The sequence below is a fragment of the Phyllopteryx taeniolatus genome, chromosome 17 (assembly GCF_024500385.1).
Source record: "Phyllopteryx taeniolatus isolate TA_2022b chromosome 17, UOR_Ptae_1.2, whole genome shotgun sequence".
Classification (NCBI taxonomy): domain Eukaryota; kingdom Metazoa; phylum Chordata; class Actinopteri; order Syngnathiformes; family Syngnathidae; genus Phyllopteryx; species Phyllopteryx taeniolatus.
The window spans coordinates 16017827-16031283 of NC_084518.1; the positions used below are offsets into that span (position 1 = coordinate 16017827).

At 39.7% G+C, this 13457-nt stretch overlaps 2 protein-coding genes and 1 non-coding gene across 7 annotated transcripts; 1 reads left to right on the forward strand and 2 right to left on the reverse strand.

Annotated features, from left to right (window-relative positions):
• The first annotated feature begins 618 nt into the window (after positions 1-618).
• birc2 (baculoviral IAP repeat containing 2) lies at positions 619-9720 on the forward strand. Of its 5 annotated transcripts, XM_061752249.1 has the most exons (13): positions 898-1166; positions 2109-2241; positions 2852-3020; positions 3916-4196; positions 4379-4684; positions 5464-5737; positions 5999-6098; positions 6171-6249; positions 6340-6388; positions 6806-7048; positions 7124-7222; positions 8005-8160; positions 8678-9720. In XM_061752249.1, the coding sequence occupies exons 3-13, from the start codon at positions 2888-2890 to the stop codon at positions 8911-8913; spliced, it is 1956 nt and encodes a 651-aa protein (XP_061608233.1). In that variant the 5' UTR covers positions 898-1166; positions 2109-2241; positions 2852-2887; the 3' UTR covers positions 8914-9720. The 5 variants fall into 5 exon arrangements, with proteins under 5 accessions (XP_061608232.1, XP_061608234.1, XP_061608233.1 ...); XM_061752248.1 differs by lacking the exon at positions 898-1166 and adding an exon at positions 619-793 and having other exon boundaries at positions 2109-3020; XM_061752247.1 differs by lacking the exon at positions 898-1166 and adding an exon at positions 1188-1206 and having other exon boundaries at positions 2109-3020.
• Positions 9721-9769: 49 nt separating this feature from the next.
• Positions 9770-13034, reverse strand: rpl23a (ribosomal protein L23a). Its single transcript, XM_061752268.1, has 5 exons — positions 12898-13034; positions 10525-10705; positions 10169-10345; positions 10022-10091; positions 9770-9830 (listed from the first exon to the last, which is right to left on the reverse strand). The coding sequence occupies exons 1-5, from the start codon at positions 13019-13021 to the stop codon at positions 9816-9818; spliced, it is 567 nt and encodes a 188-aa protein (XP_061608252.1). The 5' UTR covers positions 13022-13034; the 3' UTR covers positions 9770-9815.
• Positions 10424-10496, reverse strand: LOC133467759 (small nucleolar RNA Z17). Its single transcript, XR_009785312.1, has one exon. It is a non-coding gene; the product is annotated as a small nucleolar RNA Z17 (small nucleolar RNA).
• Positions 13035-13457: the final 423 nt, after the last annotated feature.

The window sequence follows — 13457 nt, forward strand, 5'->3', positions numbered from 1 at the left end:
TATTAACTGTCATGGAATTATAGAGACAAATAAACCACTATATGATCAAAGTCAAAGTCTGCCATTTTAAGATAACAGATTGCTTTTTAACTCCCCACCCTCCCCCTCCTTCCCTTTTTTTTTGTTTTTAAACCATGCTTGTTTTATTCAGATTGTAATTGTTTATTCTTCTCAGGGATATTACAAATATTTATTAACAGTTTAATATTGTAACAATTTTGTTTTTGTTTCAAGTCATTTAGATTGTATTTATTTTATTCACACCACACTGAAAAGTTCCAGGTTCCGCCCCTGGTCTGAACCTCACTTTCTGGGATGTTTTTGCAGGAGGTGAAGGCCTGGTTTCACAGGCGTGGCCATCTTGGAAACGGGAGTTGGCCCACTAATGAATCATCAAGTGCTGAGTGCAGTAATGGGGTGCCCTGCATATGTCAAAATTGAAAAGAAACCTTTATTTAGACTGTTCTGCATCTGAAATATATGCGTTTTCTCTATTCATTTCTGCATGTAACTTAAAAAGTCACCTCTCGTTCTCTGTGGCTCATTTGTAAGTGCTGAAATATTCTGGCCTAATTTATTTTTAACCTTTGGGAACCAATAGCAGGGATTCTTTCTTTTATGTCAACAACTTAAAAGGAACAATAATTCTCATCAGAGGATAACTTAAATGACTAGTAGGGGTCACATAAACACGTGCTTACTTTGATTGACACGTGATAACTAACTTATCGTTGAGGAACTAATTCAGTTACCCTCACAAGTGCCCAAAGTGAGACACATACGGCTCTTTCGTGTAAGTATATATTCATAAATATAACACTTTCGTGTAAGTATATATTCATAAATGTAACAAGACAAGCTAACTACTTGAAAATACTTCGTTTTTGTAGCTAAACCGCCTCCCTCGTGATTTATTAAATTATGTATTTTTAATACGATAATGATGATAATACAATTCTACAGACAGTGCGTGACTTTAAACGGCGCTCATTGTGTCGCGTAGCGTCAAGTGTTTTAAAAAAAATCGAAATATAAGCGTTGGTTTCCTTAGGCCCGAACCCGGAAGTAGCGATGGGCGGAGGAGTGGCTCAGTTAGTTGTCAGCTAGCGGCTATCGCTCGAAGACGGGACTTTCCTCCGCCGCTTGACTCATTACATTTCCCCGCGGTGAGTGTGCCGACAGCTGTGGGAGTTTTTTTTTGTGTGTGTGAGTGTACAAATGCTTCCTTCCTTTAAAAAAATTACAATCTTGACTATTATAACGTCATTAAAGCGTTTGCTGTACTCCCCGTGATAAACCCCGTGAGCTTACGGGAGCTAGTAATGTTAGCAGGCTACTTTCTCGTTTTACGGCGAACGTGAGTGTTTTTATTTTATTTTTGACGTTTTAATTAACTGTGCAGTTAGTGAGTTTTGCTTAAAATGCCACAAAAGATGATTTAGCTAATACTACGTGATGGTTTGTTAACAACAGGAAGCGTTAGTGTAAAGAACCCATCAAAGTAGGGAAGAACCGAACATTTATAACGAAAATGTGACGTAATTCCGATCAGATTTGACGTTTTTTTTTCCATTCTAACTATTTACACAAAATATGGTCTTCAAGCGGTGTTAATGTGACACGTTAACTCAACTCTGTTGAAGCGGCTGGTTCAATATGGACGTTTATTGTGCAAAACTAAATAATTTAGAGTTCCTCTTTCATTTTACTCTTAATCTTAAACCGTCCATTTGCAATACTACTTCCTCTTGATAAAATAATTTCCCTCAAATTTAGCATTCCCCCCCCCCCCCCCCCCCCCCACTCAAACTTGTCTTGATACGAAAAATGATTTTCAAATGGTCTTAATGTGTAATTCTTTAAAGACGAAATTAAAAGAGGAAATCGTTTTTTAAAATTATTATTAATCTTGAACCGTCCATTTGCAGTACTACGACAACTACTTGATACTTGAAATCATGAAATTCTCTTCAAATTTGGGATTTCTTCCACTCGAGCTTGTATTGGCAGGAAATGTTCTTCAAATGTTATTAATGTGATGCTTTGGTCATTACATGTGAAGTTGCTGGTTAATGTTTTATGTTATTATGTTTCTTGTGTTCCTTCAGGTGCAGCTCAGACCAAAAGAACAGGAGTAGCTCTTACTTTTAGTAATTTTTTACATTTTCTCACCGCGGGTTTCATCTCGTGACATGGAGGGCTAGACCCCGCCAAAGGAGATGCCTTGAAGGAGGGGGAGAGGTTTGAGATGTTTGTAGTCTGTATGTGTGTCTGGGAGTGTTTTGTTAATGCTATACAGTGGCGCCTTGACTTGCGAGTTAAATGTGTTCCGTGACTACGCTTGTTACTCAAAATGCTGTTAATCTTTTCCACCAACCCAAAAAATACTGGTAACAAATTTTTGAAACCTGTTTTTATAAGAAAAAATAGCACTCTACATTGTTGTAACAGTGGGTATTGTGCTGCTCATTCTGGTGTGTGCACCTTGGCCACCAGGGGGGTCAGTATAATATAGACATACCACATAGATTTGGTAATAAAAGAAGACTGTCGCAACTAAGATGCAGATTCTGTATTAGTCATTTTTGGCAGAGGATAAAGATTATATACCTGTGAGTTGTTTATGCATGTTTTGCTACCGCTTGTGTTCAAACATGCACATGACAAATGTACAAGAATTTTACATTGATCCGGGCTGATTTGGCGTTTTTAATCCCCTTTTATTTGTTTATTGTAACCTTTTTTTAATTTATTAATTTTTTATAATTTTTTTAAATTTATTTTTGATGGGGATAGATGGGTGCTATAACTTTTTTATCCCTTCAGTTTCCTTTTTACTGTCTGCTCTCAGTGTGTGTGAGTGACACATCTCAAACATCTCCCCCTCATGAGGGGCATCTTCTACTCCTCTTCATCATCCAAAAACATGGAGACTCTCGTTCAACTCAAGAACAATCCATTTCTCATGGGTCTGTGTCGCAACGGACCCCCGCCTGACCTTCACTATGACAACTCCTCAGGTAGCCGTCATTATTTGAGGTCCAACCTCTTGACATGTGCTGTTCTGTATCTAATAATGTCCTACTAGTATGCCAAAGTTGTCCTAATGTACAGAAATGTCTCACAGTAGCGGAGAAAAATATTACTAGTAAGATGCAGTTCTACTTGCGCACTGATTTGTCGTGCTAAAGAGGACAGAGCAAACTAATACGTAGATCTGGTTAGGATGCCTCCACGACGCATCCCACGTGGAGGAGACCCCGGGTAGGACCCAGGACATGCTGGAGAGACTACGTCTCCCGGCTGGCCTGGGAACACCTCGGGGTCTCCTCCGCGTAAGAGCTGGCTGAAGTGGCTGTGGAGCGGGAAGTCTGGGCTTCCCTGCTAAAGCGAAAGAAAATGGATGGAGGATCTCAATATGAAATAAGACTTTTGTGTCTTTTATTCTGACTTTTTTTCTCTAAAAATAACATGTTAGAGAAATGAGACTTTTTTTCAAATGCCTTTAAATTTTTTTTATTGGAAAAAAAAAGACTTTTCTCACAAATTCTTTACTTTTGTCTCTTAAGAATGTTATTTTATTTTTACTGAAAAAATGACTTTCTCAGAATAAAATTGACTTCTTAAAAAATGACTTTTTTGTTACAAAAAATGACTTTTTTTAACTACAGCCTTTTGTTGTTTTTCCTACGTTGCCCCCCCACCCCACCCCACCCAAAAAATTTAATGTGAAACCTATCTTGAAAAAAGAAAAAAAAATTTTTGAGAAAGCTAGAAAAAACTTTTCTTACAAAATTGTATTTGTCTAGGTGAAATCCGCCAATCAGAAAATCACGCGGATAGGCTTTGCGTTTCGGCCATCAGTTTTTATTCTTTCTTAAAAAAGGTACGTCTTGTTTCCAACGTCCTCTGCAGAGCTGTTCCGCATCTCCACCTTCGCCCGCTTCCCGCCGTCGCCCGTCACCGAGCGCAGCCTGGCGCGCGCCGGCTGGTTCTACACGGGCGTGGGCGACCGCGTGCAGTGCTTCCGCTGCAATGTGACGGCCGAGGGTTGGCTGGCGGGTGACTGTCCGGCCGAGAAGCACCGGCAGCTGTCTCCGTCCTGCTCCTTCGTGCAGAGCCTGCCGTCCGCCGCCAACCTGCTCTCCTCCTCGCACTCGGCCTTCTCGCCGCTGCGTGTCGCCCCAGCTGTGCCGGTAAGGTTTTCCCCAACAAAAGAGAGAGCTTGGGCTGATGTCGTTTACTAATTTCTTCTCGGGGATTAATCAAGTATGGTCATTCATATTTGTTTTTCATTTTATTCATTTTAACCATAATTGTTATTAGGCTTTATGATAATTGTCATCATATCTTTTTTATTTCTCCCCCCATTCTATAGCTTCCTGGTCCAGGCCCGGCCGCCCTGAACCCCGCGGGAGGTCCGGGCGAGGAGCCGGCGGGCTACCTGAACACGGGCTTCTCCGGGCCACCGCCACCCTCCAGCCCACTCAGCTCTCGCGGTGTGGAGGACATGTCGCACCAGCGGCCCACCTGCCACAACCCGGCCATGCGGCGGGAGCAGGACCGCCTGGACTCATTCCACGCGTGGTCGCTGTCCATCATCACACCCACCGAGCTCGCCAAGGCCGGTTTCTACTTTCTGGGGCTGGGTGACCATGTTGCCTGCTTCAGCTGCGGCGGGCAGGTGCAGTAAAAATACTATTTTTTTATTTTTATTTTTTTTTAATTCCAAAAACTTTTTTTTTTCCACCCAAAAATTAAGCTGTTATGGGGGAAAAATACTTTTGAAAATACAATTCACAAAAGTATCAGACTTTTATTTTTTTTTGGAACCCACTAATAAAAGTTGTTGGTTTTTTTCTTTAAAAAGGGCTATTTTATATATATTATTTTCTCAAACCAATCTGTTTTTGGAAAAATATACAAAATTATTTTTGGAAAACTTTTTGCTTTTCTAGAAAAGAAAACTTGAAAAATCAATTTTCAGACTTTCTGTGCAAAGAATACAACTTTTGTTCGTAGCCTTGCGCAATAGGAGACAACTGTAGTATCTTGGTCGGATTACTTTAATTATAAAATGAAGGGTTTCTGAAAATAGACAAATTTAAAAAAATAAAACAATGATCAAACAGACTTTTAGCTGGAAAAAAATCCAACTTCCATCCAAAAATACAATATAAAAAAAACAAACTTTTTTTTTTCTCAGACAAATTACTTTTTTAAATTTAAAAATTGTAAAGAAATACGGAAAATAAAAATAGTAAAGAAATGCAACTTTTTTTGAAAACATTACTTTCTTTAAAAATAGTTTAAAAAAACGTTTTTTTAAGAATAAATACAACAAATTATCCAAATAAAAATTGTCTCAAAATAAATACAACTTATCCTTTAAAAAAAAGAATTTTCTTTAAAAAAAATACAGCTTTATTCTGAAAAGATGACAACCGTATGTATCTGCAACAGCTGAGCAACTGGGAGCCGGGCGACCGCGCGTCGTCGGAGCACCAGCGCCACTACCCCAACTGCCGCTTGGTGCGGGGCGACCGCACCGACAATGTGTCGCTGGCAGGCGCGCCTCCCGCCTCCTCGTCCTCGCAGCTCTCGTCCGCTGCCCTCAACAACGTGTCCAACCCGTCCATGCAGCAGAACGACGAGCGGCTGCTCACCTTCGTCAACTGGCCCACGCGCATCCCCGTCAGGCCCGAGCAGCTCGCCAAGGCGGGATTCTACTATGTCGGTGAGCAATTAACATCTCTGTTTGCTACGATAGTGGCCCTCCTCCCTCCACGTTCTAATGGATGCAGCATCTCCATGAGATTAAAACTTGTTTCTCAAAGAGCACAACTTTATAGTTGTAAAATTGCAAGTTTTTCCCCCCTGTGGAGCCAATTTGAACTCTTTTGTTAACCAAAAGAGTTCAAATTGGCTAAACAAATCTCTCAGAAGAATAGTGTGGTTGTAAACAAGTTGTACTAGTTTTTTTTGTGTGTGTGCTAAGGTCGCAATGACGACGTGAAGTGCTTCTGCTGCGATGGAGGTTTGCGCTGTTGGGAGTCAGGAGATGATCCCTGGGTGGAACACGCCAAATGGTTTCCACGGTAACAGAAAATAAATAAAGATGAATTTTGTGCAAACAAATGAGATGTTAATTGTTTTTTGTTGTTGTTCAGGTGTGAGTATTTGCTGCAGGAGAAAGGTCAAGAGTTTGTGCACCAGATTCAGGCGCGCTTCCCCCGACTCTTTGAGCAGGTTTGGTTCACAATGCTAAAATGTCTTTTTTTCATTCTTCTCAAATTGATATTTAAAAAATGCTCATAGTCAGTGTCTGTCTCCCAAAAGCTTCTGACAAATGGGGACAACAGCTCCAGAGAATTTGTGGATCCACCAGGTGAGTTTGAGTTATTATTGAATAGACTTTAGAATTTTTGTTCGTGAAGTGTATTTAGTATTATTGTTAGCCACTGTAGCATTATGCATAGTTTAAACACTGGGAAATAAAAAAAACTGTACTCAAATAATGATTCAATTAAAATGCATTGCACATAAAAAGGGTTCTATTTTAGAGAAAAAAAAGGTTTACAAAAAATTAAAATTGTTGTTGTTGAGTAAGTTGTAATCTTAGGTCTTTTTTCCAAAGAATTAATGTTTTAGTTTGGTTTTTAAGAAAAGAGGAGTTTTAAGTCTTGTGAAAAAATGTTTTTAAGAACTAAATCATAAGAATATATGTATTTTTGGCGGAGGAAACATTGAGTGCTTTTAAAAAAATAATAATAATAAAATGTTTATTATTCTGTGTGCTCCGTAGTAGTGCACCTTGGACCAGGCGACGAGCGCTGTGAGGACGCGGTGATGATGAACACACCGGTCATCAAGTCGGCCCTGGAGATGGGCTTTGAGCGCGGCCTGGTTAAGCAGACTGTGCAGAGCAAGATCCTCAGCAGCGGCGAGAACTACCGCACCGTCCAGGAACTGGTCTCAGACCTGCTTAGCGCCGTGGACCAGAAAAGGGAGGAGGAGCGGGAGATGATGGCCGAGGCCATGGCGTCGGGTAAGACGCTCGGAACGCCATTTTGTGTCTTCTCGATTGAGTATATGTAAATGTACGGTTGTGTTGTTCTTCCAGATGGTTTCACGTTTGTGAAGCGACACCAGGCAGCTCTGGTGCAGCGGCTCAAAAGCGTGGAGCCTGTGTTGGAACATCTCCGAGAGCAAAATGTGCTCAGTATGTAAACTCGCACATATTCACATAAGCCTCCGGCTGCTGAGCCGTGCACTTGAGTGATCTTTTGGCTGTTTTTCCAGAAAAATATCATAATCTAACAAGAACAAAGTCACATTTTTGCTAGGAAATAGGTCTACAATACTCATCTCGAAAAAATACCACTTTTCTAAAAACTAAACAAAATAAATTTATGACTTTCTTGAAAATGACTGAAAAAAACCCAACTTATTTTTTATTGTAACTTTAAAAAAATATGACTAGTCTTTAAAAAAAATCCCTCTTAAAAAACAAGCCTACAATTGTTTTTTGAAAGACGTTTAAAAAAAAAAAAAAAAGTAATTCTAACGTGTTGTATGATTGCTTTTTTATTCTCAAAAGTAGGACAAAAAAATACTACTAAGATAGTACTACTATGATTTTAAAAAAATCTTAATTACCTCAACTTTTTTCTGGAAAAAAAAAAAAACTATTGCGCCAAAGAAAGATTCTTAAAGATGACTTGATGACAAATTTTCTCATAAGATAAAAAAAATAGTGACAATGTCTTGGGAAGAAAAACAATTCTAAAGGGAGATTGTCATGAGTACTTAAAAAATAAATCCTTGAAAATATGACTCCAATAAGATTTGAACTTGTACTATTTTTTTTTTTTTACCAGAAATACTTTTGCCCGTTCCAAAAAAAACACAACATATCTAAAATATCAGACTTTTCTCATATGGCGTTCCCACAAATATTATTGCCATCTGTGAAATGCCGCTAACGATGCGCTTACTGCGCAGGCGCTGAGGAGTACGGCGGGCTGCAGGCGCAGACGTCCGCACAGCAGCAGACGGCTCGTCTCATCGAACTGGTCCTCACCAAAGGCAACGCGGCTGCCGAAGTTTTCCGCAACTGGATCCAAAAGAATGACGTGCACCTGCTAAGAGAGCTCATGGGTACAAAAAGACAACAAAAAGTCTACACTCCCCTGTTCAAATGCAAGGTTTTTGTGATATAAAAATGTCAGGAAAGGTTTACTAGAAAAGCTGAACTTGGAGGTGAGAGGCAGTTTAATGGTGTGTGCTGACTCCCATTTAACATGAGTTTGAATGTGATTGGTTAATTCTGAACACGGTGGCACCCCCCGTTAGTAACTGAAGCAAAACTGTGTCAGGAAAAAACAATTAGAACAGCTAAACTTTATTTGGTGTTAATCAGAGGCACTCTCAATGGTGGCTGGTGAGTGCTGAGACCAATTTAACATGTTTTAATTAGATTAATTCTGAACATGGCAACATTGCTTTTGTGTGCGCGCACACTTGTGCAACCACGTCTCAGTATTGTACTTCCTCTCTGTAAAATATTTGGACATGATTAAACTACCTGGCATTTGAGTAGGGGTGTATAAACTTTTAATATCCACACTATATATATATATATACATACTATTATACTATGGTGATATCTTTTCAGCTCAATCCAACGAAGCAGCATCCCCCAGCCAGGACCTGTCTGGTCTCCCCATGGAGGAGCAGCTGAGGCGTCTTCAGGAGGAGCGAACGTGCAAAGTGTGCATGGACAAGGAGGTCAACATTGTGTTTATCCCGTGTGGACATCTGGTGGTGTGTAAGGAGTGCGCACCGTCCCTGCGCAAGTGTCCCATCTGTAGAGGCCTAGTCAAAGGCACCGTGCGCACCTTCCTTTCATAAAATGTGCCCCACCGCTATCTTGTTCTAACTTCACTGAATGTAACTAATAGCTTTCTACAAGAGCCCCTTTCATACTTACCGTCAAATAAAACACTTGACTCGCTACCCACATGCTTTGTGTTGAAGGCAATTGTCATCCCTGCGCACAAACTTATGTGAAAAGCACAGATGGATTCATTCACCACCTATTTGCCAAGAGGACATCTATTCACCTGTGCCGTACACTTACTCTCGTCCCATTTCCTGGCGCAGTCATGAAAGACCTGGCTGAGCCGACAATTTGCTGCCCGTGTGTAATTGACAAGTGTCAAGAATTAGCATTCGTGCTTAAACAAGAAACAATGCATGTCTTGTCCAATGTTTTTGCAATGTGCATATCAAATAAAAGAATGTGACTCGCAAAGGGGATGGCAGGAACCTGTAACCAGAGGAGATTTAGCATTTCCACTTTTGTTGGAAGCTGCTGTCACGCATCTACTTATCTCAATATGGAAAGGTGCAGCAGCTGAGTGAAAACCCAAGGCAGTCAGAGATCACTCAGCTTTTTCAGCATCACACATTTGGCTAGGATACATGCGGTTATCTGGGACAAATGTTTTCAACAAAGTGGTGTGGGCAGCGAAAGCACATTTAACTTTGATGTGACACCAGCAAGACTGGACATCTCACAGTAATGCCTTTCACTAATGATTAATAAATGAAAGGCTAGTCTAACAATGAGAACAGTCAGCATGTCACAACAATAATACTCAAAAGAAAATGTATGGATTTCTGATTTGTATAAAGGAAATAAACTTTTTCTGCTAACCCTTGTGTGTTCCAAGTTGTAAATACAAACAGCAGTACATATCCAGGCTTGGTTTATACAAATATTTATTAGCCCACAAGTCTCTTCCACCATTTCAGATGATTCCAATCTGTAGAAAAGCAAATAAAAAGGGAAATGTTAGATGGGGAAATAAAATGGTTATTGCAATCTCATCACTTAAGAGTCCTGGCATCAGTGGTTCCTTTGAACACATCACTAACATTCAGACGGAATATTTTGACATCACATGCTCAGAACTGACTCACTATTTATTATTTTTGTTTTAAATCGTAGACTCACCTTGTTTGCGACGTCCAAAGCATCATAGTCAGGCGCCAGGCGGACGTACGCCTTCTTCTCGCCGTCCGGCCTGAAAGCAAGCCCCCGGGATTAAAACTCCGGGCAACTTTTGGTGTCATTGCCCAAACGGCATTTGAACGTACGCACCTGATGAGCGTGTTGACTTTGGAGACGTCGATGTCGTACAGTTTCCTGACTGCGTGTTTGATCTGGTGCTTGTTGGCCTTGACGTCCACGATGAACACCAGCGTGTTGTTGTCCTCGATCTTCTTCATGGCCGACTCGGTGGTCAACGGGAACTTGATGATGGCGTAGTGATCCAACCTGGAGACGGGTCATTTATTTTTAGTCAAAATCTCTCTAATTACATGTTAAGCATTACCTAGTTACTGTTATAGTTAAGGTGCATCAGTCGTATAAAAAAAATTGAATCACAATGGTCATACTTTGATCGCTTTAAAGCATCACTTGCACCACTTTTTCACCATCAGGGAGGGTCTTACTTGTTCCTGCGGGGGGCGCTCTTGCGGGGGTACTTGGGCTGTCGGCGCAGGCGGAGGGTCTTGGGTCGACGGAATGTTGGAGAGGTCCGGATCTTCTTCTTCTTCTGGCTGTGGACGCCCTTCAGCACGGCCTTTTTGGCCTTTAGAGCCTTCGACTTGGCCTCCGTCTTGACGGGGACGGCTGGATGTGTAAAAAAAAACAAAAAAAAACAGGATGTCACGCTACCGTTAATTGGTAAATAATAGTAAAATTAGCAACTCCATTTACAGTTAACATTTTATTTAATTGGTTAACTTCTAATTGTTAATACAATACAAACTAGAAATTCTGAGGGGTTGTCGTACAGAGTTTTCGTTTGTTCGCAGCTATAATCGTTTTTGTTTACAGAGTAATTATTGTATGTTTATTTTCTGCTAAAGAAATGCAAAATGTTTAGTGAGCTTTTTACAAAAGAGAAGGTGCCAGCTCCACCCATTGCTAGGTAAAGTGCATCATTTCCGTGGCGTAATTTTCACTACATCATTTACGGTGCCCCACAAAGTGGGCCAGCGTGAGAAATGAATCGGGCATTCACTAAATATGAAAAACCAAATGTTGAAAAATACAGCAAGATGTTAGAGGAGCTTAATCAATGCTTAAAAGTAAGACTTAAAAAAAGTTACATACTGCAGGTGAAAATACAATTGTAAACATTTGCACATATTTTATTTGTTTGGAGCCTTTTTTTCCCCCACTAAAATTGGTCAATTGGAACACTCCTTTTTACTTGCCTATCATTGAATGTTAATTTATTGTAAATACTAAAAAACTTTTCTTAATTTGACAACCGAAAAAATGCAAATACAATTTTATGAAGCAGCATGAATTCTATTTATTTGATGGAGCAATTGTTCCTAAAATTGGTTAGTTAGAATTTTTCATTTCTATCCGAATCAGAATCTTAATTTGCTGTCAAAAACAAGGAATTTGTCTCTGGTATAGTTGGAGCCGCTCTAGTACGACAACAGACAGCAATTTGACAGAAAATACTTTTGAGACAAAAAAAAAAACACCGTACAGAGTCACTATCATTAAATAACTTGTTTATTGTAAATTCCAAAATTAAACATCAGTAAAATACTTTAATTTTATTAAATACTTAGTTATGTTTTTTAAAATACAATTTTAAAAATTAGCACAAATTTTGTTGGATTAAGTTTTTCCTGAAATACCCTAGTGTATTAGTGTATTTATTCATCATTCATCCCGATAATTGTTTGAGTCCTACCTTAAACTATGAGGATAGACAATTATAAACCTTTTACAGGTGGAGGGCCACCTATTATTTGCAAGCGTTTGCTACTTGTGGTGGATCTTGGTCACTAAACCCCCACGAATAGACAATACTAATAATAAATGTTATCCTAACAGCGCAGAGGTGGGGGACTCCAATTGAACAACTTGTCTTGTTTTAATTTTAAACACAAAAGCTATTTTTTGGTGCCGCTTACGACCAACCCAGCAGTAAGCTATGAAGCAGAGTGCCTTGCTGGACTGTACTTGCTTGAATTTCGAATTTTAAGACTTCAAACTTATAACAGGCACATAATGTTAGCCTAAAGCATAACTGTCCAAATCATTTTCAACTTACTATCTCAATTGCAAATACAAAATACCAATTTGCTTATTAAAAGTTGTTTTTTTTCCTCCTTTATATTTGTGTAGCTTCACAGTTCATTGTAATTCACTAAGGTTGAATCCAGAAATCTTGACTCATGCTTGTTGAATGTTTTTTTTTGTGTGTCTTTTTTATATTTCAGAAAACTTTCACATGACTTAGGCAGCTATGCTACCAAGCTAACGATATGCGACTTACTCCCACCTGATACGTACACACGCAACGTTTCACGATTGTAAATATGTAAAAGACGTGACATGAAATAACGTTAAAGAACAGGAACTATTTAAAAGGAACGACACGTAACAGTTTACAGGTGCTTAGCAAATAAAATTGCTCACATCCTTAGCCTTCGCGTGAAGCTAACAACCTGGCCTTCACGCGAAGCAGCCATTACTGCGGCTAACGGCTACAAACAAACAAAAAGCAGTCGGTGCAATTATTGACCGTTTTACATAACTGTCAAAGTTGCGACAAACTAGTCAAATTGCGGAGCAGCACGAGCGCCATTAGCTAAGCACAAGCAGCATGTACACACGCCGGTGGACTCGCACGCGTCGTTCAACAAGACTGGGGGCCTTTACATGGTTAATTTTGATGTTATCGTGAAGAAGTATGCTTTCACGTTATCTTTTGTTCTTCGCGATGACAATAAAATAAATAAACGTTCATATGTGTCGAAATTGGAGCGTTCAAAGTGTACAGACATACGAACCTGCCTTTTTCACCTTCGGTGCCATGTTGGGGAAAGGAAGACCGGATGGGGTTTCCTCGGCTATAATGCAAGGGCTTTTAGATGAATTATCGCGATACTTGGCATGTGACGTCTCTCCGAGCATAGGACTCAATGTTGCGTTTATGTAGTGAGGGAATGTTTTTCAATCCTTCATAAAAGCTGATTTTGGTTTTTTTTGTTTTGTTTCCTTGTTACCATTGTATAGTCTTAAACTTAAGACTTTTCCTCTATTCGCTCACAAATGTATTCTTATCTCTACAAATGAAACAAGACAGTATCACTATAATGCATCACATTGATAACTTCTTGATTCGTTGACTACCTCATTTAATTAGAGCCATTGTTTTTTGGTTTTTTTTTGCGGGGACGTTATAACACGTTTCCAAATGCAGCACAATGTGCCAGCATCCTCAGTCTTTTGGATTTCTTGCAGTCCACACATTTAATGTCCTGACAACTTTTACCCTCCTAGTTTAGCGTTTCTGTAGACTCAGCTCTAAAGGGGAGTGTCCTGTCTATTTCTACATCTATTCTGTGTA